Here is a 25000-nt window from a genome sequence, read left to right as displayed (position 1 = left end):
TTCAACTTTTTACTTTTCATCTGTTCCCTTTGGTCTGTTCCTAATTAGCTGCCCAACCTCTCTGATTTTACCTTGCTGCATTCACACAGCTGCCTCACTAAAGTACTTAATGATAACTACTCACTATGCCTCAATGTAATACTTTCTCCCAATGTTAGGCCATTTCTCTTGATAGGGTGGCACCATAGGAAAACAACACAGTGGTCATTCCACATTCACATTTTAACCTCTGAATCGTGGGTGACTCCCATGTTCAGAAAACTTCTACAACGTTAGCCGCATCTTACACCGACATAGAAGGCTCACCAGTAGCACTTCAAACCACCCCACACTTACTGTGCCATTCACCTCTTATGTTGCAAGTACTCTGACACTTCTTGGGTATTATGACATTTTCTATTCTTATATCCTGTTAATTCTATCTGTCCAACCCTTTCTAGGTCGTCCTCAGCTCCTCCTCCCAAACTTTTCTAAACTATACACTTTTCAGCAGTTTATTGTCCCCCATTCTCACCACTTCCCAAGATATTTGATAAAATCATCCTTTCACTCTAGCTAACCTTTCTGGCACATCTGCATATCTCTAGATGTCTCACCTTATCAATTCTTTTGTCGTTAATATTACACAAATGGTATATTTCAACAACTTCAACCTTTGTTCCTCCATTCCATTCAACATCCACACTATACTTCCATAAAGGAGAGTTGACTAAAAAATCTATTTATACATTCCCACCTGGTATTTTCTTAATCTATCTGACAGCTGCTACTTTTATTGCTTCAGTTATTTTGTTTTATTGATTACTTCTCAGTGTTCCTGGTTTCTATTTATGGCCTTCATCTCACACTTACTGTCAGTTGTTGCCCATTGCAAACATGTTCAGACTCTTACTGGATCATGCAGTTTCTTTTCACTTCCCCAGTCAGTTTTTTATCATCTGCAAACATCAACCGTTCCACATACCATCCATGGCACATTATCTTATCCAACAATTTTGTCTGTCACCTCACTCCATCAATAAAGATATCACATAACCACTTAAACATACCACACCTTTGTCACAGGCCTACTTTTACACTACTTTTAACGTGGGGGCTAATTAGTTGGCTTCTTGAATTCTTTCATCACAGGATCAGCAAGCTAATTTCCCCACCAGTATTTGTCATAGGAAGGCCTTGCTCACCCACTGTTTTCTACATTTAACAGTGATACAGGCTGAAGTAGTATTATCCGAAATATACTGAATTTAACATCCTTGCTTAGCCTTTTAATTTTAGTAAACAAATTTATGGATACAGAAAGCCTAATTTGACCCTAGAAATATACCAGTGTATTGAAGTAGCAATGTTGTGTACTTGAAATCTGAAAATAATGACCTTGTCAATGCCGTTGAAGTCGCAGGAGAGCGTTGAATTTATTGAGGAACACTGTGGTAAGTCTTTGTGCACAAGAATCTTGGTGACATTTTCCATTATAATAAAGTCATCCAGAAACTTGAAATAAGGCGAAGAAGAGTTCACCTCCATGTCGTCAACTCTCACACTACTAAGGGAAATTTTCTCCCTGTCTGGAAGTACAATACAGTCGGCAGCTGCGGAATTGATAGTCACATTTGAAAACTCAACAAAAGCCTCTGGGTGCTCAGCCACTATTGCTAAAGCCTCTAATCTTTCAATAGAAACATTCGAAAAAGTCACTACGCCTCTTGCAACCTTGATCCCATGAGATTTAATGTGTTTCACCGAGCTGTCAGTAAAGTCCATGTGAGTCCCATTGAAAACAATTCCGTTCTCGTGAATCAAGTCGAGGCTACTCCTAGAGACTGACCAGTCAGCATCTGCTCTGAGCTGAAAGACTTCCGAGAGTGTTGTGTCAAGAACGTCACTTTTGTAGAGCTTCCAGTGAAGGTTTTCCACTGTGGTGATGTTAGAACTCGAAGCAGTGAAGAGTCTCTGATCGACCAGATTTAAAGTGTCTACTGTAGAGTGATTTAGAGTGAGACTGTCTACTCCATAGGAAATTGTGTCTGCTCTGGAATCCTTTAATTCAAGGTTGAATGTACAGGGTGGGTGATGCAAATTCCCGGTATCCTGTCAAAGAAAATGTTTGTTTGAAAGGTACATGTCATTAACAAGAAAAAAATTCGTTCTTTGTACTGTCAGGTATCTACTCTTAGCAAACTGTGAGATATTATTGTTGCATTCATAAGGGGATGGAAGATCATCAGAAAGGTATACGTCTGCCTTTTTGAAGAATTGCTGGTAGAAAAAAAATCTGTAATCAGATGCATTTAATTTTACACAATTGTGAAAACAGCTTGAACAGAAGTTAGATATAGTTTGTGACTGATAACTTTTCAATTCTTGAAATTTATTCTCCTGCCAAAGAAAATAGATTTTTTAAAACTTACCCTTCCAGGTAAGGTGGACACAAAACCTGCACTGACAATATGAATGGTAGGCAAACAGGCTGGGTATACATGCACGGTTTGGGCCATGTAAATTTCCACCCCCACAAAAGATGGAAGCGTAAACCCTTCTGGAATCACCACAGTCTAAGGAAAAAAATAGTTGAGAACTTTTAGCATATATACAAAATCAAAACTTTCTGTTAGACACGTCAAAATGAATCGGTGTATGGCAGAGGTTGACAAATCTTTTGGAATAAAGGAATGACGTTAGTGGTTGTTTGAATGTAAGGATGTTTAAATTCCATGTAGATGGCCTGCTCATGCCCATCTTGAAGTTTGTTATTGGCATTGTAAACAAAGGAGTGAAGAAGAAGGACATTTAAGTTCTACATGTACCTGTTTGGTGTCATTGAAGTTGCAAACTGGCCAGTTACAGGAGTCTTCATTCAGTACGATGTGTGGTTCCAATTGCCATGCTTCCCTGTTGCTAAGATCTTGCTCTGCTATCTCCACCTGAGCTATTGTACAGCAGAGAAAAGCTAGACCTACCCCCAACTTGAGCGAGAGCGCCATAATCCATACAGCTTCTGTTTGAGAGAGGTGAAATGTCGAATCAACATTTTTGTTCTTCAGACCAAGGCAAAAATACGGTTGATGTGATTGATTTTATTAAGGGTTTTTGTGTGCAGCAAGAAAGTTGTGACTGGATTATGAACAATATGCGTAAATTCCCATGGTTGATTACTTAGTTCAGTGTCTTGTTCCATCAAAGCAGGAAGTACAGGTTATGGTGTAGATAATGAGTAACAGAAAATGTTCAACATTTTTATTGGAATCTTTCTATTGATTTTCGATGACTGGAACTTGCTGAAATGGAGAAACATCAAGGAAAATACATTAACAAAATGATTTCACGTACAGAGCGTGACTTTCTGTAACAACTGTCAATGTTTCATTTCTTAAGAGCCGAAGAAGCATAAAGCAAGGAGAAAAGGATACAAATTAATTAAAATGTATTGCTAGCAATGGTGACAAAAGACCTCATTATAGGGTCAGGCCTAAGTTTTACCCCAAATCAGGTGAAGTGAGGTGGGTGCATATGACAGTCAATCATATGAGATCACACCCTCTTGAATCTGATGAAAGTCATTCCTTGGGAGACTTACTCAGCTGATATTTGAATGAAAATAAGTCGCCTGAATACTGAAATTTTAGCCCACTGAGGAAAGGAAGGTGTCCCTTGGGAACATCGTGTAAATGGAACTTTTCTTGTAGCTCTTTATATCTTCCTGAACCTTCCTTAATTGTGTCCCCTCTAGCGATGGGACGCAGAGTCCTAAAACTGCAATGGTAATGATGTATATACGTACAGTAAGACTGTGAAATCAGGGATTTCACGAAATCCCTGAAATTTTCAGGGAATTAGTGAAATCACCGATTCACTTAGGTACATTTGATCCCCGAGGGGCTAGTACTTGGCAAAACAGTGTAGATGAATCACTGCTTCGCCATGTTTAGTACTAGCACCTCGGGGATCAAATGTTCCTAAGTGAATTGGTGATTTCCCGAATTCCCTGAAAATTTCAGGGATTTCGTGAAATCCTTGGTTTCACAGTCTTAATGTAACATACATATAGTTTACATTTTTAAGTTGTTCTTTCACTATTTGTATTGTAGCATCTGCTTGAAGGACAGAGCCAGCGGGGCGACGATTCTGCTGCTCTCTGCGCAGCGCATGACTTAAATCTTGATAACAGGCTCCCTCTCCTTCGTATCCCTCGGCAGGAGGTGAGCAGCTGCTGCGGCTAAGTCAGTACATTTATTTATTTACTGATCGAAAGTGGTTTTTTTTTATTGTGTATTTTTAAAATTTCAGTTGATATAGATCATTTTTAACCCTGAATCAAACCCTTAACTAATTTGTGAGTTTAGAGATCTCTGCTTTCAGTGTTAGAAACCCTCTCTCTCTCTCTCTCTCTCTCTCTCTCTCTCTCTCTCTCTTCTGTGTGTGTGTGTGTGTATGTGTGGTTCGTCGGGCATCTACGTCATTTTTGGCACTATCATCGTTGTTCAGTTTTTAGACCTTCCATGAGCTTTCATTTCTGTCCGCAGGGGCCCACCTATTATTTATTTATTGTTTATTATCTCCAGATACCAGCTTTTTCATCGCCAGTCCTTGAAACAGATTTACCCCCAGTTTCCTCCCGAGCATCTGTTACCTTACGCATCCTTTTAATTCCTGAGACAGCTAATAGAACAGTCTGGTAAGTGATCTGAAAAGTCCCCTTGTCCTAATCTCCGTTTTGGTAAACATCTGATCCGCAGGTATCCGTGCTGTCTCTGGGCTGATTTTAGTTTCTGTAAAAGAAACTTTATTCTAGTCGCACTTTTTCTGTCTGCCCTCAGATCTTAAAAACTACTCAGGCTAGAGGGCTGCAAATTGGTATGTTGGTCGTCCACCCTCCAGTCATCAAATATACCAAATGTAGTCGTCTAGCCTCAGTAGTCTTTATTTCGTGTAAGGTTAAAGTTAGCCATAATCGTGCTTCTGGCAACGATATAGGATATACCACCACCGGGCCGTGGTTAAAGTTTCATGGGCCGCTGCTCATACAGCATTATACCGAAACCACCGAAAGATAGATCTATTTTCGGTGGCCTTGATTATACGCTACAGCGGCTGTACAGAAAACTCGATTGCGCCGAAGAAACTTCGGCGCATTTTATGTATGTTTATTCCTGATCTCCGCTGCAAATTAGTGCCACGGTTCTAGATTATCTTTTTTTTTTTTATCCATGCAGTCTCTGGGCTGATTATCTTTTTTTTTTTTTTATTCGATAAAAGTCACAGTAACGAGCATGATTCTTTCTAGCTATTATTTGGAAGTCTGTTGTTGTTATTGTGACAGCACTGTGTCCAGAAGGGTGAAAAAAAGTCAAGTTCTAACGGATGTGACATCCGTTTGGGAGGTGTTTGGGGGGCCTGGTGTGGACTGCTGGACTATCTGCCGAGCAGAGCCGACATCCGTTAAATGGCGAAAGTAGAAAAACAAGCTGTCTCATGAACTTATCTTCGCCCTGATGTCACTGCTGGAATTAGAGGCAAAACGAGTCACGGCTTTCCAATGTTATGCCACGCTGACGTCACAGCACTTAATAACTGATTATGCAGTATTTTGCTGCTGACTTTGACGTCTGTGTATACAAAATGTCAAACCACCATTTTGAAATGGACGACTTACGGTATAACAGCGACCATTGCGCAGCATATCTCAAAAGGACTGACAGTATAAAAAAGGTGACAAAATAAAAAAAAGTGACTTTCGAGTCAATGGCCTCTGTGGTGGGCTTGTTCCATATGAATAGTGTTTATCTTCTGAGTAATAATAATAATAATCGAATGATTTTCTACGACATAGACCAGTGTACTATTTTCCTAATCAAAAGAATGAAGTTAAAACCAACTATAATGGTTATGAGTCCATTTGCATACGCTGTGTTATAATTCAGTGCATTCTACACTTTGACAAAGTACAAAGTTGCTTGCCATTATAACACGCAAAACGCCAATGTGGAGCATAGTGTGTGCAGAGTTAAACGGAAAATACTGTATTCCAAGTAAATCTTTGTACTCGCACAATAATGACTAAAAAACGATGAAAGTGGGAAAAAGTCAGTGATGACAAGAATGTTATTGGTTGTTAAACGAACAGTTTCAGTTTTAAGGATCTCCATAAAAAAACAGCCCACCTGCTGTAAACTATTGCACAATCCTTAGAACAACCTGATGCTGTAAATCACTTTCAGAACAACCTAGTGCTGTGATTCATTCTCAGAACAGCCTGGCTGTGTGAATCATTATCAGAAAAACCTAGTGCTGTGAATCATTCTCAGAACAGCCTGGCTGTGTGAACCTTTATCAGAACAATCTGGTTGTGTGAATCATTCTCAGAACAACCTGGTTCTGTAAATCATTCTCAGAACAACCTAGTGTTGTGAATCATTCTCAGAACAACCTGGTTCTGTGAATCATTCTCAGAACAACCTGGTTCTGTGAGTCATTTTCAGAACAACCTATAGTGTTGTGAATCATTCTCAGAACAATCTAATGTTGTGAATCGTTGCTTCGTCATTAGAACAGCCTAGTGTTGTGAATAATTCTCAGAACAACTTAATGCTTTGAATCACTGCTTCGTCCTCAGAAGAAACTGATAGCAGTCTATTTCCTTGAATCTTTACGCAGTCCTTACAAAGCAGCGCATTGCGGAGCTAATTTTTACGGGCGTGACAATATGTCTTCAGGATTTTCTGCCACTCCCTTCTTAGGCGTCACCGCTGTGACTCCATCAATTATTACTGTTTACGGTGTGCGCACACAACAGGAATGGTCTATGGAGATGGCATAACAGCTCGTCAAAAAGGTGGACATTCGGAAAGACTTACATGTTATGATGAAAATATGATAAATTAATCTTCTAAGGAGGCATACGATTGAAATATTTACTCATGCTATTGCTTTCTGTCCTTTTCCTCATATGTTGACCATATTTTTCCCTGTTTTGAGGATTCCCCATTTATAATAAAGAAAACATTTTTCCTTTTTTTTTTTTTTTTTTTTTTTTTGTCTAGGATGCCTCGGCAGAAGGTCGCAGTATTAACATGGCTCACTATAGTTGCATCAGTAACCATTTGGTTTTGTGTGTGTGGGTGTGCGTATCTGTATGCATGCTCCGTGATTATTGAATCATAGATATTAAGGTAACAAACTCCAGACATGAATAGATAAGGGGTACGTGCATATTTCAACATCTATATATATATGAATAATAATTTCCATGCAACAAAAGAATGTAGCGATAAAAAGTCCCTATTATTCGGATGCCGTGGTTTTCACGTTAAGCAAGTCTGGCTACCCCAGATGTATGTGTGTGTGTATATATATATATATATATATATATATATATATATATATATATATAATACAGGTATATACAAGTATTTTTACGATTTAACCTTTTGGGAAATGCTATAATCATGAGCCAGTTATACACTCAAAATAAATGATTTCGTTACTTACCTCTATTTTTGTATAAAATATGACTGCTGTTGACTAAGGAAATCGTCAAAAACGAGGAAAAAGGGGGAATTTAACCGAGCTGAGGGCTCTAATCACAAGGTATTTGTAAGTAAACACATTAGGGTAAGTTTAAAATTACGTGTATTTACATGAAATGAACTATCAGAAGATGAAATGGACTGAGCAGGCATGCAAGGCCTGAGAGGGTAATTATAACTGGGAAAACCTGAAGGCATATCCGTCGGTGTGACGATGCTGATACAAGATACAGTCAAGAGAGATTTCCACGGCTAACAAACCCTTTGTTAAGGAAGAGATTTACGGATTTAGAGCCAGTAAGGACACAGTAAGATATGCATAGGACAGTGGGAGCACAGAGGGTGCCAAAGAAGCCTTGAACACACGATTTTATGTAATTATTTAAACAGGCATTTACGTAACACTGCCCTGACAAGGCAAGGTTGATATGGAAATACTGGCACTTAGAAATGGAAATAGGAAGTTAGTACGAGAATTAAAACAGTATGACTGACTGGAAGAACCTTTGCAACAGATCACTTTATCTTGTAGAAGAGGTGGCTTCAGTGAGGGTAATGGCGCCGGAGGAGGGCTAAGGGCTTCACTGGTAAGAATACTGAGGGTCCCTACAAGATAGGACCACGTGGTAGAGCATGGCTCTCTGAAGGAGGCGGGAAAGGAGATGTGTCGCTCACGTCCAGCTATGTCTCTCACTCTTGTTCCTCCAGTGAGGCCGTTATATGACTTCTGTCAGGGGTTAGGAGGTCATCCACAGGTAGATGGGGTTAGTGTCATTTCCTTATGTGCGTGCATCATTTATGACTCAAGATCCAGGTGTTCATGCCAGATGTCCTTTCTCTTAATCTGCATCACCAGCTCTATTTTGCCTCCGGCCAGACTTACTCTCCTCACAATCTCGCGTCTGTAAACAAAGGGTTACACAGCGTCACATGTTCAAGAAGAGTAAGTTGAAATGGATATACAGAGTGCGATTAACAATTTAAGGGATGGACCAATATTCCTTTCGCCCTTCCTTGTCAGGCATTGCCAAAATGCACTGTTGTATTTTCCAGCTTTAAATTAAGCGTTTGGTTGCTGGGATGCTTGGGTAGATATAACAACTCCCCACCCAAGTTGACATCTCGCACCTTCAGTCGAGCGCGAATGTTTACCAAACCAAGGATTCAGCTGACAAATGCTTTATATTACTTTACCCTCCTCATTAACGGCACTCATGTGTATTTAATAACCTAAATCTTTCTGCGTCTTATGAGATGTCTGAAAATTTACTTGATAAAGAATTCAATATTTCACGTTAATCGCAGAGTAACGAAAAAATAGAGTTTAACCTTAGATTACTGTTACTTTAAAACAGGGACATTTACAGCTATAAGATTAGTACTGTAAATATTAAAATACACTAACTTTAATTTACCTCATTAAGGTAAATCTCAAAAGAAATGAGTAATTTATCATAAGTATTAAAATGCCTTAAATCATAAACTACTGTTGTTTTAAAAATCGAACTGTTACAAATATAAGAAAGTTACTGTTAATATTAAACACAATAATTGTAAATGATTTCCTTAAGATAAATCTTAGAATAATCATGCACTTAACTTTTAGTGGTTGTTATAGTCAAAGACATGCAGTTAGTCTGCCTTGATGAGGCATTACAATGAAGTATACATGATCTTCGTTAGGTGTCGCCATGTTACTTAAGTCGACGGCACAGTGCCAGACGTGGCACTGAGGTCACTGGTGCTTCCAGGCACGAAGCTAAGTACAATGAAGGACAGACAAATATGTAAAGTACACGGTCTTTCCGAGTCATGGGCTCGGGATTTAAATTACAAGGGAATAACAAAGAAGACAAATGACAGATTCTAGAATACATAATGACTGTTAAAGAAAAAATGAAGATTAATATGCTGAAATTATACTCTTTAGCGTATGAAAAATGGCTTAGGTTTACTCTTTTGCCCAAGGGACTTCAAAACAGTCAAAGGACACGACTCCTCCGACAGGGTTATCTGGCAACATCTATGATAATGGCACTGTGCCAAGGAGGCACTTGTATGGTAATTAACAGTTTTTCGGATATATGGTTTTGAAATGTATCATGCGTTTATAGGCACGAGAGGGAAGTCGTAGGACTTTTGAATTTGAAATGTCTGTCAATTTGCACTCTGCATTGGCAGAGTGGGAAGCAAGGTAAAATATAAGCCTTTGTGAGGCGTAAAATAATAGGATTAATTGAACAAAAATAATGAAAGGAAAAATGTTAAAAGGAAAATAATAAAGTACAGAGTTATAAGGAAAGTAAACAGGTGAGGAAACCTGATACCCTCTTCTGGATAGAGGTGCCAAGGTCCTTGTAGGAAGAGGGGTGGCACTGGGGCCAGGAGAGCTTAGCAGCTCTCTTTAATCTACCTAACGTTACTCTGCCCATGATTTTTGCCACATACCTCTTTAGGTTGATGGTTCTCCTTGGTAGGAGAATCAGGTGAACCAAGCCTGAGGAGAACATTGGAGGGCCACCTGTGTCGGCTTCTTTGGTGGCCGAAGCAGGGGCATTCATTAGCTTTATGCCAAGTCGCCACAGTTCCATGAGTTCACTGACCATCTGAGATGCAGCAGAATCCTTAGCTATGGTCGTGTCCGTGGGGGACCGGGAAAGAGAGAAAGAGGTTGCGGTGGGTGTGATAGGCTCGCTGGTTACTATGACCAGCACAGGCACGGGTTGCAAGGCTGCACCTTTGGTTGAGCTTCCGCTGTGGTTGGAAGAATTCATCTCTCTTACCGGCGCTGGTAGTAGGGCCAAGCCGGGAGATGTGATGGGATCCTGATTGGGATCTCTTGAATGGCACTAAGGCAGGGTCAGGTACTATTATTTGATTTGGAATTTTATCGTCGTTTGGGACAAACGGAGCTTGGCACTGCTCAGTGCACGCAAGTGGCACTGGCAGAGATTCTGAAAATCAAGCTTGGGATCTATTGAGGGATCCTGGCACTGGGTTAGCGCCTGGCACCAGAATGGGATCTGGAATCGATCATGATGGAGGAAGCCACTGCACATTGTACTCAGGTGGCACTGGCAGTGGAATGATTGCAGGCATTTGAGGCCTTCTCGTGCCTAGTGAATGATTTGGGGGATTTGGGCCCTTGGATCGCTGTAACTTAGATGGGGACTGGAAGTCCTGTCCCAGGAGGAGGTCATAACCTCCAGGAATATAGCTTGCTACTGCAAAGTTGCAGATTTTGGATCTCTGAGGTCTTGTGACTCTCAGCTGAACAGTAGGGAGTATCATCTTAAACTGATTGATACCCTCAGTTGTGACAAGTTTACATTGGTTAATGGTAGCTCCATAGGGAACTTTGTCTTCTTTATGAGGGAAATTTGTGTGCCAGAGTCATCAAATGCCTTGACCTGGTGTGCGGGGTAGCTACCTCGAGGAGGTGCCACATGTATGGGACCCTTGGCTGGAGGGCCAAAGGACTTGGGATTTGTAACTGCCAAGGCAATGGCAAGAGTACTCGATTTATTATTAAGGCATTTTGCCCATGTGGGAGATTGGCCATAAACTTTGCAAGCCGTGCAGTAGCTCTGGCTGTAATCTCTTCGTGGCACTGTCCCTGAGGAGGGTGCAGGCTTGTTAGTCAGTAGATTCCCAGGAGAGGGTTTGAAAGGTGCAGTAGGCTGTGCCTGGGGCTTGTTTCGGCACTGCTCTGTGGAATGTCCAGTTTCTTGCAGAACCCATACGCAACGTAGCGGGTTCTGTGAGTGCCCATTCTTGGGTGGAGGGGTGCTGAAGTGAAAGAAGGAGGGCATATTTTGCGTCCCAATGAGCTCGCATGTGCGTGATTGGCGTCCCCCTTGTCGGCAAGGCCACAGCACTGTGCTAGAGTTGTGGGTACTTTTTCACATACGTTTGTTCCTAGGGCAGAAGGGGCGTAATATAAAAAGTTTTCAATCTTGAACCACTTGAGGATGTCCTCAGCGGTGGAGACTCCCAGAGACTCTAGCCATTTAGGGAGGGCCCTTTCTGATTGATATGCCCAGTCAGACCAGGTCTGTCCTGCTTCTTTTATCTGGCCTCTCCAGCGTTCGGGGATGATCTTGTAAGCCTTTGTGATCGCCTGGCGCACTTCCACCCATTTCCCTTGATCCGCCTCAGGCGGGGCCGTTGAAAACAATTAGACCCTTTCCTCCGAGGAATTTTCCCGAGAATGGGGAGACTTTGGTGGGAGCGAGTGGGTAGGTGCTAAGGACCCTTTCTGCCCGATTGAGCCACATCTCGGGCTTGGCCTAGCTCTTTGTTGGGCGAGTCGGTAGAGTTGTGGCCTAGCACTCGCTAGGCCCGAGTTGGACTCTCCGGCCGGCTAATGGAGAGTTAGAGGAATTTATTTCTGATGATAGAAATTCATTTCTTGCTATAATGTGGTTCGGATTCCACAATAAGCTGTAGGTCCCGTTGCTAAGTAACCAGTTGGTTCTTAGCCACGGTAAATAAGTCTAATCCTTCAGGCCAGCCCTAGGAGAGCTGTTAATCAGCTCAGTGGTCTGGTAAAACTAAGGTATACTTAGCTTTTTTAACTTCAGGCTTGGCCTCGGTCCACTTGGGTATAAAGGTATGAGTCTGAGTGAAGGCAGATGCGCCAGGGGCTGGAGAGGAGCTGGTAGTGCCAATTTGGGCCATCTGTAGCTCATGAGCCCGCTGCTTTCCCTCCCTGTCAAGCCTATCCTTTCTTTCTTGTTCTTTCCTTGCAAGTCTATCCAGCCTATCTTGCTCTTACTTCTCCATTCTGTCTTGTTCTTCCTTCGCATGTTTATTGAGCCTATCTTGCTCTTCCTTTGCTAGTTTATCTAGCCTATCTTGCTCTTCCTTCTTCTTTCTTTCAGCGTCTGTTTTTGCCTTGGCATCGTCCATTCTCTTTTGGACCCACTCCCTCAGGGCTTGTCCTGAGAGTCCCATGTTTTTCATTTTGCTGGGTTCTGGATGTCGTAGACATCTTGAGATAACACTTATATGGGCGTGACCCTTTAGAAAATCAATGTCTGAAAAAACTCAAATTTCAGGGTGTCTGAAAAGACCCAAGTTTGTTCATGATGAACTGGTTTCAGTATATCTAAAAGACTCAGTTGTTTGTGATGAATGAATTTTAATATGTCTGAAAAAGACATGGTTTGATGAATGAATTTTAATATGTCTGAATAAGACGTAGTTGTTCGTGATGAATGGATTTTAATGTCTGAATAAGACTTAGTTTGTTCGTGATGAACGAATTTTAATATGTCTGAATAAGACAAAGTTCTTCGTGATGAACGGATTTTAATCTCTGAATAAGACTTAGTTTGTTCATGATGAATGAATTTTAATGTCCAAATGAGACGTAGTTATCGTGATGAACGGATTTTAATATGTCTGAATAAGACTTAGTTTGTTCATGCTGAACGAATTTTTATATGTCTGAATAAGACTTAGTTTGTTCGTGATGAACAGATTTTAATACGTCTGAAAAGACGTAATGGTTTGGGATATGCGAATTTTATATGTCTCAAAAGACGTAAATTGTATTGTATTTCACGCACGGACTCAGCCGGCTATTGCGTGAATGTTGGGGTTTTTTGGTTCTCCTCGTAGGACGTGATTTGTTCGCAGGGAACTGATTTTTTATTTTTTGTCTCGTAGGACATGGTTTTGGATTCATGCACGGACTTGGCCAGCTATCGCGTGAATCTTAAGGCTTGGTTCGGGAAGCGTTTACACATTCCCGAGAATTTTCTTGAATTAGTTTTGCCTTGTAGGGTCTGGATTTGTTCGCAGGGAACTGGTTTGGTTTTGTCCCAAGAAGAACAAGTTGAAAGGGATATACAAAGTGTGATTAACAGATTGGGAGGGGCCAATATTCCTTTTGCCCTTCCTGTCAGGCAGTGCCAAGATGCACTGTTGTATTTTCCTGCTTTAAATTGCCGTTTGGTGGCTGGGATGCTTGGGAAGATATAGAAATATAATATATATATATATATATATATATATATATATATATATATATATATATATATATATATATATATATATATATATATATATATAATATATATAAACTTGAAATCGTTTCATAGTTATATCATACAACCTTTCCCTAGTGGTTTTAATGGTTCGGTAATAGTATGGGATAGTGAGGAGGCTATGTACCTTTTGGGGGACCAGTTTCAATCCTCAGCTGTTAACTATAAGTCAGGGTGTGTTGTAGTTCAGGATAGATATATTTGTGACAGTAGAATCTTTACGCTCATAAACGTTGACTGGTTAGGATGTGAGATGTTAGTACATTGTGATTTTCAAATGTTGTAACATGAGTGCAAGGTGGCCTCTATGAAGACTCTCAGCGCTGTGTTCTGCACAAACTGTCAGATGTCCATCCGGTGCCATAGTTCATCAGATATGTTCCTTCTGCAAGGATCCCTCCTCTTCGATGCAGCATGTAGGCTGGTCACGCCAAGTTTAGAGTCCTGGGCAAGAGAATCTACAATTCTACTACTCCTATCTTCATGCGACATCTTCATGGGGAACACCAAGTTGTTCCTGTGCCGGCTTAAGGGGAGAGATCACCACAATTCCACCACTTTCTCCAATGCCGGAAGACGACCCTTTCCCCGTGCCGAATCAGTACCTCCTCATCACTACTTTATCGGTGATCGGGGCCTTTGTCGTCATACTCTCCGTGAAGTAGGGTATTTCTTGTGTACGAAATCATTATGTAAGTAAACCCTCACCTGAAGATCAGCCTGCCAGGGGTGTGGCTATCCATTAATGCATGAATATGTCAATTAATTATTGCTTTCCCCCTAGTGCTGGGGGCAGCACTTCATTGTGGTGGCCGAGCATCAGGAAAGCTCATAGGTCACAATTATATTTTATGAATTACAATACACAGTAGATTTTTGTTTAATAAGTGTAGCTAAATGCATTGTGAAGAGCCTTGAGAGAATGTTTGGCTGGTGTCTGGCACATAACCTGATTAGGAAAGCTGTATGCTTGTCAAATGCATCAGATATTCTTGAAACGTGAGAACATCCCTGCCTGGCGACAAGACTTTATGAGTTTGTTTGCTGGAAATGTCCGGGTTCTGGATAATTCGTTCATATGTGTGTTTTTTGGGGGCAGAGCCCCAGGTCGTGAAGGTATTAGTTATCAAACAAATTGTCATTCGAAGATCAGTACCGAATATTGATAGAAACCTTCAGTACGGCTCTGTGGTTTGAGACTTGTTGATTTAAGACTGTGAACATTATTGTTTGGAGGTAGGAAACATTTTAGATTTCCCAAACTGTAGATTGTTCTTTTCATTTAACTTTTCATTTAACATATATCTCACTTGGATCTGACACTTTTTACATTGTGTGTACTTTATAAGTACCATGGGAGGAATTCCCATATCTTTATTTTTATAAATTTATTTAACAAGGGTTTTAGTGGACTACTTCAGATGTTTCGCTGAGGAGGAGGTTAAGATGTACTTGTGAGAGGGTGCGAAAAAAAGAGCAGGTATACAAGAACTGCTAGTTTATTGAGGAAGCGGCCTGCTTATAAAGCGGCGTGCGGACGTCAGCGCATATGCAGACGTCAGTACAAAAAATATACAGGTGACCAGAGGCCAAAACTATTCTCTACACAAAACAGGACAGGTACATACAGATAACGTGATGATGAACAATAGTAGATTAGACACAAAAATACTCTGGCACATACACTATGTACAATTACATAATGATAATAAGGCTGAGTACCACGACCTAGGGTCAGCTGTGAAGGCACCGTAGAAAACGGGAGGTTCTTCATAGAAAACCCTTTGAGCAGGGACTTTACAATACTCCCCCCCCAGACGTATGTAATGTCTGATCAAAGCAGGTATCTGCTGGGGCGGCAGAGAGGGCCGCATCTCCTCGATGTCAGCTGGGAGGTGCGTTCGACTTCTCCGCTGCCTTGAGTATGGGAGTGGTTGGTTGCTCCCTTGCCTGGGCCCGGGGCCTTATGGGGGCGTCCACAAGATTTTCTTTCGGGCGGGGTGAGCTGAGGGGACGCCGCTTCCTACGGGGGCTTTGGGGAGTGCCACCGACTTCTTCCTCCAGGAGTGCGGGCTTGAGGCGGGCTATTGACACCCAGTCGTCCTTCCCATGGATGGCCACCCGGAATGCCTTTTTGTTTCTCTCCAGTATGAGGAAAGGCCCCTTGTAGGGCCTGGTTAAGGGTGGGTGTAAGGCGTTCCTGACGAAGATGTGGGTGGTGGAGGATAGACCGGGAGGCATGGAGGGGGATGTCCTGTCAGTATACGTCTGCCGGCAGGGGACGAACTTTCCGACTCTGTCGCGGAGCCTCTATGTTGTTAGGTTGTCCTGGTCCTCCATGATGAGTTCGCCTGGGACTACGAGGGACTCTCCGTAAACTTTTTCTGCTGCGGACGGGTTGCCATTGGCTCTGGGGGCAGTCCTCAGCCCGAGGAGGACTCAGGGCAGCTGGTACTTCTAGTTGTCAGCGGTGCAACGAGCCATGAGGAACATCTTCAGGGTCCTGTGGAACCGTTCCACCAATCCATTGGCTGCGGGGTTGTAGGTGGTGGTGCTGTGGTGAGTAGTCCCCAGCAGGTGTGCCAGGGCGGTCCACAGCTCGGACAGGAATGCTGGAGAGGAGGGCCTCAGCGCACGCACTGGAGGTGGCTTCTTCCATGGGTGGTGCTTCGGGCCACCTGGTGGAGCGGTCGACGACTGTCAGAAGGTATCTGGCTCCTCCTCATGGGGGAAGAGGACCCACTACGTCGATGTGGATGTGCCCGAAGCATCTTCCCGGCTGGGGGAAGTCGCCCACCCCTGATTCGGTGTGCCACCCTACTTTGCTGGTCTGGCACCGAATGCACTGCCTCACCCAGGCCATTGCATCCTTCCGTATGCCGTGCCAGACGAACTTTTCTGCCAGTAGTTTGGCCGTCATCCTGCCCGAGGGGTGGGACAGTCAGTGCATGACGTCGAAGACCAGACAATGACAGGAGGCGGGCACCAGTGGGCGGGGGTGGCCAATGCTTACGTCGCTCAGCAGTGTTGGTCCCCCAAGGGCAAGGGGCATGTCCTTCCACTTCAGCGACGTGATGCCGGTGCGGTAAGCTGAAATCTCTGGGTTGGTGGCCTGTTCCCGGGCGAGGTCCTCGTAGTCGATCCCGAGCTGCACTGCGTTGATTTCAATCCTCGAGAGGGCGTCAGCTACTGGGTTCTTCCTGCCGGGGAGGTACTTGATGGTGCAGGTGAACTCTGCGATGGCCGCGAGGTGCCGCTGCTGCCTGGAGGACCATGCATCCCCCAGCTTTGTGAAGGCATGGACCAGCGGCTGGTGGTCCGTCCAAACTGTGTATGTCCGCTGGCAGGGGGCAAACTTCCCAACTATGTCGCGGAGCCTCTGGACTGTCAGGTTGTGGTGATCCCCAGTGATGAGTTTGCCCAGGACTACAAGGGGCTCTCCGTAAACTTTTTCTGCTGTGGACGGGTCGCCACTGGCTCTGGGGGCAGTCCTCAGCCCGAGGAGGACCCAAGGCAACTGGTACTTCCAATCCTCAGTGGTGCAGCTGGCCATGAGGGACGCCTTCGGGGATCTGTGGAATCTCTCCACCAATCCGTTGGCTGCGGGGTTGTAGGTGGTGGTGCTGTGGTGAGAGGTCCCCAGCAGGTGTGCCAGGGCGGACCACAGCTCGGACAGGAAGGCAGGGCCCCTGTCAGTGGTTATGTGGTCCGGGACACCGAACTGGCTGATCCAGCTGGAGAGGAGGGCCTCAGTGCACACACTGGCGGTGGCTTCCTGCATGGGTGTCGCTTCAGGCCACCTGGTGGAGCGGTAGACGATCGTCAGGAGATATCTGGCCCCGTCTGATGGATGAAGGGGACCTACCACATCTACATGGATGTGTCCAAACTGTCTCTCCGGCTGGGGAAACTCACCCACCCCCGTCTCGGTGTGCCGCCCTACATTGCTGGTCTGGCACCGGATGCACTGTCTCGCCCAGGCTGTCACGTCCTTCCGCATACCATGCCAGACGAACTTCTCTGCCAACAGCTTGGCCATGTCCTGCCGGAGGGGTGGGACAGCCTGTGGATGACATCGAACACCAGACGGCGGCGGAAGGTGGGAACCAGGGGGCGGGTTTGGCCGGTGCTTACATTGCTCAGCAGTGTTGGCCCCCCAGGGGCAAGGGGCACGTCCTTCCACTTGAGCGACGTGATGGGGGTGTGGTAGGCTGGAGTCTCTGGGTCGGCAGTCTGCTCATGGGCGAGGTCCTCGTAGTCAATCCCAAGCTGTACTGTGTTGAGCTCGATCCTAGAGAGGGCATCCACTACAGGGTTCTTCCTACCGGGGAGGTACTTGATCGTGCAGGTGAACTCCGTGATGGCCGCGAGATGCCACTGCTGCCTGGAAGACCATGTGTCCCCCTGCTTTGTGAAGGCATGGACCAGCTGCTGGTGGTCCGTCCAGATTGTGAAGGGCGTACCCTCCAGGAGGAACTTGAAGTGACGTACCGCCCGATACACTGCGCAGAGTTCCCTGTCGAAGGTGCTGTAGTGGGACTCGACGGGGCTGAACTTCTTGCTGAAGAAGGTGATGGGCTGTGGGGCTCCGGCAATGATCTGCTCCAGGACGGTCCCCCAGGCGGTGTTGCTGGCGTCCGTTGTCGGCTGTAGGGGGTTGTTGGGGGTCCTGGTGGGCCAAGGCGGTTGCCTTGGCAAGGGCAGCCTTCGTCAGGGATAAGGCCTGCTGCTGGTCGGGTCCCCAAACTAAGGACTTCAGGTGGCCCTTCAGGATCTCCGTCAGGGGCCATGGTGTGCGCGACCCGGAGGATGAAACTCCTCTAGTAGTTGACCATCCCGAGAAATTCTTGTATGGCCTTGACGGAGGTAGGGGTGGGGAACCTGGTGACGGCTGCGACCTTCGATGCGAGTGGATGGACGCCCCCCGGGGATATCTCATGGCCCAAAAAGTCAACTCTTTCGACGCCAAAGGTGCGCTTATCAAACCTGACGACAAAGCTGTCTTCCTGCAGGTGCTGCAGGACCTTTCAGATGTGCTGCAGGTGTTCTTTAGGGGATCTGGAAAAAATTAGAATGTCATCTACATAACAGACACAGAAGTTCAGGTCCCCCAGGATGCTGTCCATCAGTCTCTGGAAGGTTGCCTCTGAAGGGCGTGATGATGGCGGTTTTGGGGATGTCCTCTGGAGCAACTGGTACCTGAAAACAGGACTTCAGAAAGTCTAGTTTAGAAAATATTTTGGGCCCGTGAAAAGAGGCCGTGAGATCTTGCATGTTTGGAAGAGGGTAATGGTCTGTCTAGATTGCAGGTTGAGCCGCTTAGTCACCGCAGGGTCTCCAGGAGCCGGTCCGTTTCTGCACCATGTGGAGAGGAGAGGCCCACAGGCTGGTGGCCTTCCTGCATATGCCCATCCGCTCCATCTCGCCAAAGGCATCTTTGGCCTCCTGAAGGCGCCGAGGGGGGAGTCTCCGGAACTTTGCGTGCGTTGGGGGGCCCTTTGTTTTGATGTGGTGATAGAATCCGTGCTTTGCAGGGGCCCTGGGTACCTGGCACAGTTTGGGTTTGAAGACGTCAGGGAACTCCTTCAGCAGCTGGGCGCACTGGTGCGGGATGACGGAGTAGATGGCGGGTGCGCTGGCGCCGCCTCCAGGGGAGGGACTGGCAGGAGTCGGTGTCCAACAGGCGTTCACGACCGCGTTGACTGCCAGACCGGGTGGGCGATGATCGGCGCCCAGGAGTGGGATCTCACGTCCGCAACTTTTAGCTCCAGCCTGTACCCGCGGCCGAGGATGGAGATCGACAGGAACCTGGTGCCACAGGAGAGGATGGGGACCCGCTGGCGGCCATCAGGAAGGTAGCCGGGTCTGGCGGGCGTTTGCGGTCTCTGGATGGCAAGAACACTGGATCGGACGCCCCAGTGTCACCAGCATCATCGCGCCGAGGTGGTGTCGCGGACGAAAACTACTGGTTCTGGGCCTTGGTTCCTCTGCTGCCAGGGCAGCCTGTTTCTGTTGGCTGGCCGCTCCCCAATTTTTTGGATGGGCGAATGAGCAGGGGGTTGGCAGTTCCAGGGGCGCCCTGCCGCATCGGCTGGTGGTAGTAGCAAGGCCCCGGGTGGATGCTTCTTTGGTGGTAGGCTACGCCGCCCGGTGACGGCGCTATCCTCCTCCGCGTCCGGCTGGAGTGGGAGCTGATGGGGTGTGGTGTGATGCCCGCTTCGCTGCCCTTTGGAGTCCGGTCAGTTGCTGCACTGCCTGATAGGTCCTCTGAGCCGGCATTGTATAGGGCTCGAGGATCTGGGTCCAGACTCTGGGAGGAGCTGACAGAGGAGGATCCTCCTGACAGGCTTATCTCCAACTGCCTGCCCCTGCTGTCCGTCTTGGGAAGGGTGAGGAGGTCCTGGATCACGCCCCAAATCTCCTGGATGTTTGGTCGTGTTGAGGGTTGTTCACAAGATCAAGGGCGTGGGTGGCCCTCTCAGAGACAGGCAGGGAGCAGGTCTCGACGAGAGGCCTTTCAGTTTTGATAGTGACAGGACGGTGGCAGACACTCACAGGAGAGCTTCCTGTAAACTTTTCCCGGCGGGCGTGATCACGGTTCGCCTGCAGGACCTCATCGGTTAGTCCCGCTAGCCTGAACTGCCCCTCGACCCTGTAGAGCCATGATGACGGGGTTGCTTTGTGTGAAGGGGCGGCAGCTTTATGGTGAGGGCGACCTTGTTTGTTCCGGCCAGACGGGCAGCGCGCGGAGAGCGGTATCGGCGGCAGAGTAGGCGCGTGGGCCTGCGGCGGGGAAGGACGCTGGGGGTTGGGGGCGAGGGGAGATGTCAGTGTCCGTGAAGTTCGCGCGGTTAACTGCATGTGGGAGGTAATGTCCCTGGCCCATACCACTATTGCCTCTTACTGGGAGGGTTACCGCCAATCCGCACTTTGGAGCACGCCCGTGTGTCTGGCACGACACTGGTGATCCGCCGACGACAGTCAGCACGCCCGATCGCTTTGTTAAAGTGCCGTGTTTAGTCCATTAGGGGCGGGGTAGTTATGGAGCCAAGACTAGGTCGCCAGATAAGTCCGCTTAATGGCTCCGTGAACCACTTTGGGGTCACCACTGTAAGAGTGAAAATAATGAGCAGGTGGATATGTACTGCTTTATTCAGAAAGCAGGCTGCTTATACATACAAGGCATGGACGCCACACAGAGGAATACAATAGAATACAGGTTACCCGAGGTCAATTACTCTCGGTGTAAATACAAGTAACACAAAAGGTAAGTTAACAAGAATTGACACAACAATATTCTAACACATGTGCAAAGAAAACAGGAGCAAATGAATTATAGTAGATACTGATTTACACAGATAAAATGTGGCTATTTTTGCTTGACCTAACCTTGAGGGAGCATTACCATAGAAAACAGGCGGTTCACCATAGAAAACCCGCTTAGCGGGGACTTTACAAATGCAGGTGTTTAAAACTTACTCATGCCTAATGAATGATTTGGAGGGTCTGGACCCCTGGATCGCTGTAACTTACACGGGGACTGGAAGTCCTGTCCCAGGAGGATGTCATAACCTCCAGGAATATAGCTTGCTACTGCAAGGTAGCAGATTTTGGATCTATGAGGTCTTGTGACTCTCAACTGAGCAGTAGGGAGATTATTACTAATTGATTGATACCCCAATTGTGACGAGTTTATAGGTTAATGGTAGAAATCATAGGGAATCCTTTATTTTCCTTATGAGGGAAATTTGAGCACCAGAGTCATCAAATGCCTTGACCTGGCGTGCGGGGTAGCTACCCCAAGGAGGTGCCACATATATGGGACCCTCAGCTGGAGGGCCTAAGGACTTGGGATTTGTAACTGTCAAGGCAATGGCAAGAGTACTTATTTATTATTAAGGCATTTTGCCCATGTGGGAGATTGGCCATAAACTTTGCAATAGCTCTGGCTGTAATTCCTTCGTGGCACTCTCCCCCCCCCCTGTGGAGGGTGCAGGCTTGTTAGTTGGTATATTCCCAGGAGAGGGTTTGAAAGGCGCTGTTGGTGGCAGCTGGGGCTTGTTTCGGCACTGCCCTGTGGAATGCCCAGCTTTCTTGCAGAACCCACATAAAACGGGTTTCTGCAAGTGTCCATTCTTGGGCGGAAGGGCGCTGGAAGTGAAAGAAGGATAGCATATTTTATGTCCCAATGAACTTGCATGGGTGTGATGGGTGTCCCACGTGTCAGCAAGGCGACAGCACCCCGCTAGAGTCGTGGGCACCTTTTCGTATACTTGGGTTGCTAGGGCAGAAGGGGCATAATGTAAAAAGTTTTCAATCTTGGACCGCTCGAGGATGTCCTTAGTGGTGGAGACTCCCAGGGATTCCAGCCATATAGAGAGGGCCCTATCTGACTGATAGGTTAGGTCAGACCAGGTCTGTCCTGCTTTATCTGGCCTCCAGCATCATCTCCAGCATTCGGGGTGATCTCACACGCTTGTGACGCCTCGGCGACTTCCACCCATTTCCTTTGATCTGCCTCAGGGAGGGCGCCAGAAGCACTTTTAGACCCTTTTCACGAGGAATTTTCCCAAGAGTAGGGAGACTTCGGCGGGATCGAGTGGGTAGGCGCTAAGGACCCTTTCCGCCTGATCGAGTCACACGTCAGGCTTGGCCTCAGTCCACTTGGGCATAAAGGTATGAGCCTGAGTGAGGGTGGATGCGCCAGGGCCTGGAGAGGAGCTGGCAGTGCCAATTTGGGCCATCTGTAGCTCATGTGCCCGCTGCGTTTCCTCCCTTTCAAGCCTGTCCTTTCATTCTTGTTCTTTCTCCTGTCTTGTGTGTTTTTCTCTCGCAAGTCTATCCAGCTATCTTGTTCTTCCTTCTTCTCCTATCTTTCTTGTTCTTCCTTCTTCTCCTTTCTTGTTCTTCCTTCTCCTTTCTTGTTCTGCCTTCTCCTTTCTCTCTTGTTCTTCCTTTCCAAGTTTATCTAGCCTATCTTGCTCTTCCTTCTTCACCTTTCTTTTGGCCTCTCTTTCTGCCTTGGCACTGTCTATTCCCTCTTGGACCCACTCCCTCAGGGCTTGTTCTGACAGTCCCATGTCCTTTCCAGCAGACATATAGAACTTGTAGCCCTCATTTTGTTGGGTTCTGGGTGCCGTAGATCTTGAGATAACACTTATATGGGTGTGACCCTTTAGAAAATCAATATGTCTGAAAAGACTCAAATTTTAGGGTTTCTGAAAAGACCCAAGTTTGTTCGTGATGAACTGGTTTCAATAGGTCTGAATAAAACTTAATTTGTTCTTGATGAACGAATTTCAATATGTCTTGAAAGACGTAAATTGTATTCTATTTCACGCACGGACTCGACCAGCTATTGCATGAGTGTTGGGGTTTTTTGGTTCACCTCGTAGGACGTGATTTGTCCGTAGGGAACTGATTTTTTCATTTTGTCTCTTAGGGTGTGTTTTCGGGTTCATGCACGGACTTGGCCGGCTATCGTGTAAATCTTAAGGCTTGGTTTGGGGAGCATTTGCCCATTCCTGAGAAATTTTCTTGTATTGGTTTTGCCCCATAGGGCATGATTTGCTCACAGGGAACTGATTTTTTTATTTTTGTCTGGTAGGACGTGGTCATGTTCACGCACGGACTTGGCTGGCTGTCGTGTGAATCTTAGGGTTTGGTTCGGGGACCATTTGCCCGTTCCCAAGAATTTGGTTTTTCTTGTGATAGGAAAAAATTTTTTTTTTTCCTTTTATGGGCTTCCCAATACAGGTTAGGTTCAGGAACTCAGTGAGCATTGTGACAATCTTAGAATAATAACCCCAACAAAAAATTTAAAAAAATGAAAAAAAAGAAAGGATGTAGCGTAAACCTGAAAAAAAATAATGCTTTGAGAGACACTGGGATACTGGCACAGAGTGAGGTTAAGGTGTACGTACTGATGCAAATTGGTGGTTAAGAGACCAGCCATTTGTACAAGTACACTTCTATTTATTTATATAGAAGTGGTAAGTTCATCGTCGAGAGACGGATAAGTTAAAATTATATTATTTGCAAGTTAAACTGACAAATGTGTGTATTTTGCCAGCCCTATTAAGAGCCTTTTCCTCCAGTCCTAATACAAGCACAAAACTTAATTCTATTATGCAGGGGCACTGTTTGCCTAAGTCACGTGCGTACGAAGGGTAGGAACCACTTGGGTTAGCGAAGCAACTGACAGCTCAAGGTTGTCTGGTATGCACCTGGCAACAAATGGCAATGACCAGCGTAGGAATTTTCCTGAGACTAACCCACTTATACAAACATATTATTCTGCTTATGGTTTATTTAGAGGAACCCAAAAATAAAGTTTCTCTTAGGCTTATCCAAAATTACTCTGGGAACGACGTGAAAGCCACATGGTCACAGCGGACTTTAAGCAAAACGAAAGATAACCACAAATAAAAAAAAAGTTCCTTACCCTTATGAATGAAATAGCTGGTGGTTAATGAGTGGAAACACTTTGAATTGAAACAGAATTTATCACGTGTGGTGATGTTTGGAAGAATGTGTACAAGTGAAAATATAAAGCAAACAAATTTTATGCTTTCTGAGATTTTACTCTACAATGAGAGAGAGAGAGAGAGAGAGAGAGAGAGAGAGAGAGAGAGAGAGAGAGAGGAGAGAGATATTAAACCCTCTGAATTTCAGCGATATGGAAATTTGCTGATTGACCTACGTGGGATCTAAAACATGTGCCTAGCTATTCCAAGACGACAAATTGTCGGGAGGAGATACATGCACTATTTCCTTTTTCTTTTTTTCTTCAACGCTTCATAATTCCCTAGCTTGCCTATGTAGAAAACATGCAAGACCTCATGCAGGGCTATCAAAACTTGTGTAACGGATACTAACTCTCTCTTCTCGATGACTAGATTGCATGCACGTCCCTAATGTTTCCCTATGTCTATTTTCAGTCACAGTTTCGCTTCCTATCCCAACATAAAATAAAAATACTCACTGTGTGGAACTCCTTGACTGTGCACATGCGGAATTTACGTAGAAAGTTTCGTTTCTGTCTCTCACCCAGGCTAGCTTCACTAGACGCTCATACGGCAAGTTGCAAGGGGACAAGGATTTACTCTGCAACGTGCAGATTGAGAGATCTCAAGCAAAAGGGTCGCCATTTTTACCATTTAACCTGGGGAAATGCTTATCATGAGCTGGTTATAGACTCTAAATGAATGATTTCGTTACTTACCTCTATTTTTGTATAAAATCTGACTGCTGTAGATTCAGGAAATCGTAAAAACAAGGGAAAAGGGGGGAATTTATCTGAGCTGAGGGCTCTGCTCACAAGGCATTTGTAAGTAAACTCGATAGGGTAAGTTTAAAGTTATGTGTATTTACAAGAAATGAACTATCAGAAGATGAAATGGACTAATCAGGCAGGCAAGG

At 45.4% G+C, this 25000-nt stretch overlaps 2 protein-coding genes across 6 annotated transcripts in view; one reads left to right on the top strand and one right to left on the bottom strand.

The window, feature by feature from the left end:
- LOC136836568 (alanine racemase-like) overlaps positions 1 to 25000 on the top strand; it is a 165155-nt gene that overhangs the window by 75408 nt on the left and 64747 nt on the right. The gene's annotated exons all lie outside the window — the stretch shown is intronic.
- Positions 1 to 25000, bottom strand: part of LOC136836323 (uncharacterized) — a 97537-nt gene that overhangs the window by 66794 nt on the left and 5743 nt on the right. For 2 of the 4 annotated variants that reach the window (XM_067100479.1, XM_067100477.1), the window contains exons 2-4: positions 2808 to 2998; positions 2412 to 2555; positions 1378 to 2091 (exon numbers count right to left, since the gene is read on the bottom strand). In XM_067100479.1, coding sequence (XP_066956580.1) covers positions 1378 to 2091; positions 2412 to 2555; positions 2808 to 2984 — 1035 coding nt within the window. In that variant the 5' untranslated portion in view covers positions 2985 to 2998. Of the gene's footprint in view, positions 1 to 1377; positions 2092 to 2411; positions 2556 to 2807; positions 2999 to 3156; positions 3278 to 8030; positions 8255 to 25000 lie in introns of those variants that run through there. The other 2 variants (XM_067100480.1, XM_067100478.1) reach the window with 2 other exon arrangements.

This window comes from Macrobrachium rosenbergii, chromosome 56 (genome assembly GCF_040412425.1).
Source record: "Macrobrachium rosenbergii isolate ZJJX-2024 chromosome 56, ASM4041242v1, whole genome shotgun sequence".
NCBI lineage: Eukaryota > Metazoa > Arthropoda > Malacostraca > Decapoda > Palaemonidae > Macrobrachium > Macrobrachium rosenbergii.
Note: the sequence above shows the minus strand (reverse complement) of the source record. Positions and strands in the feature narration are given on the sequence as shown.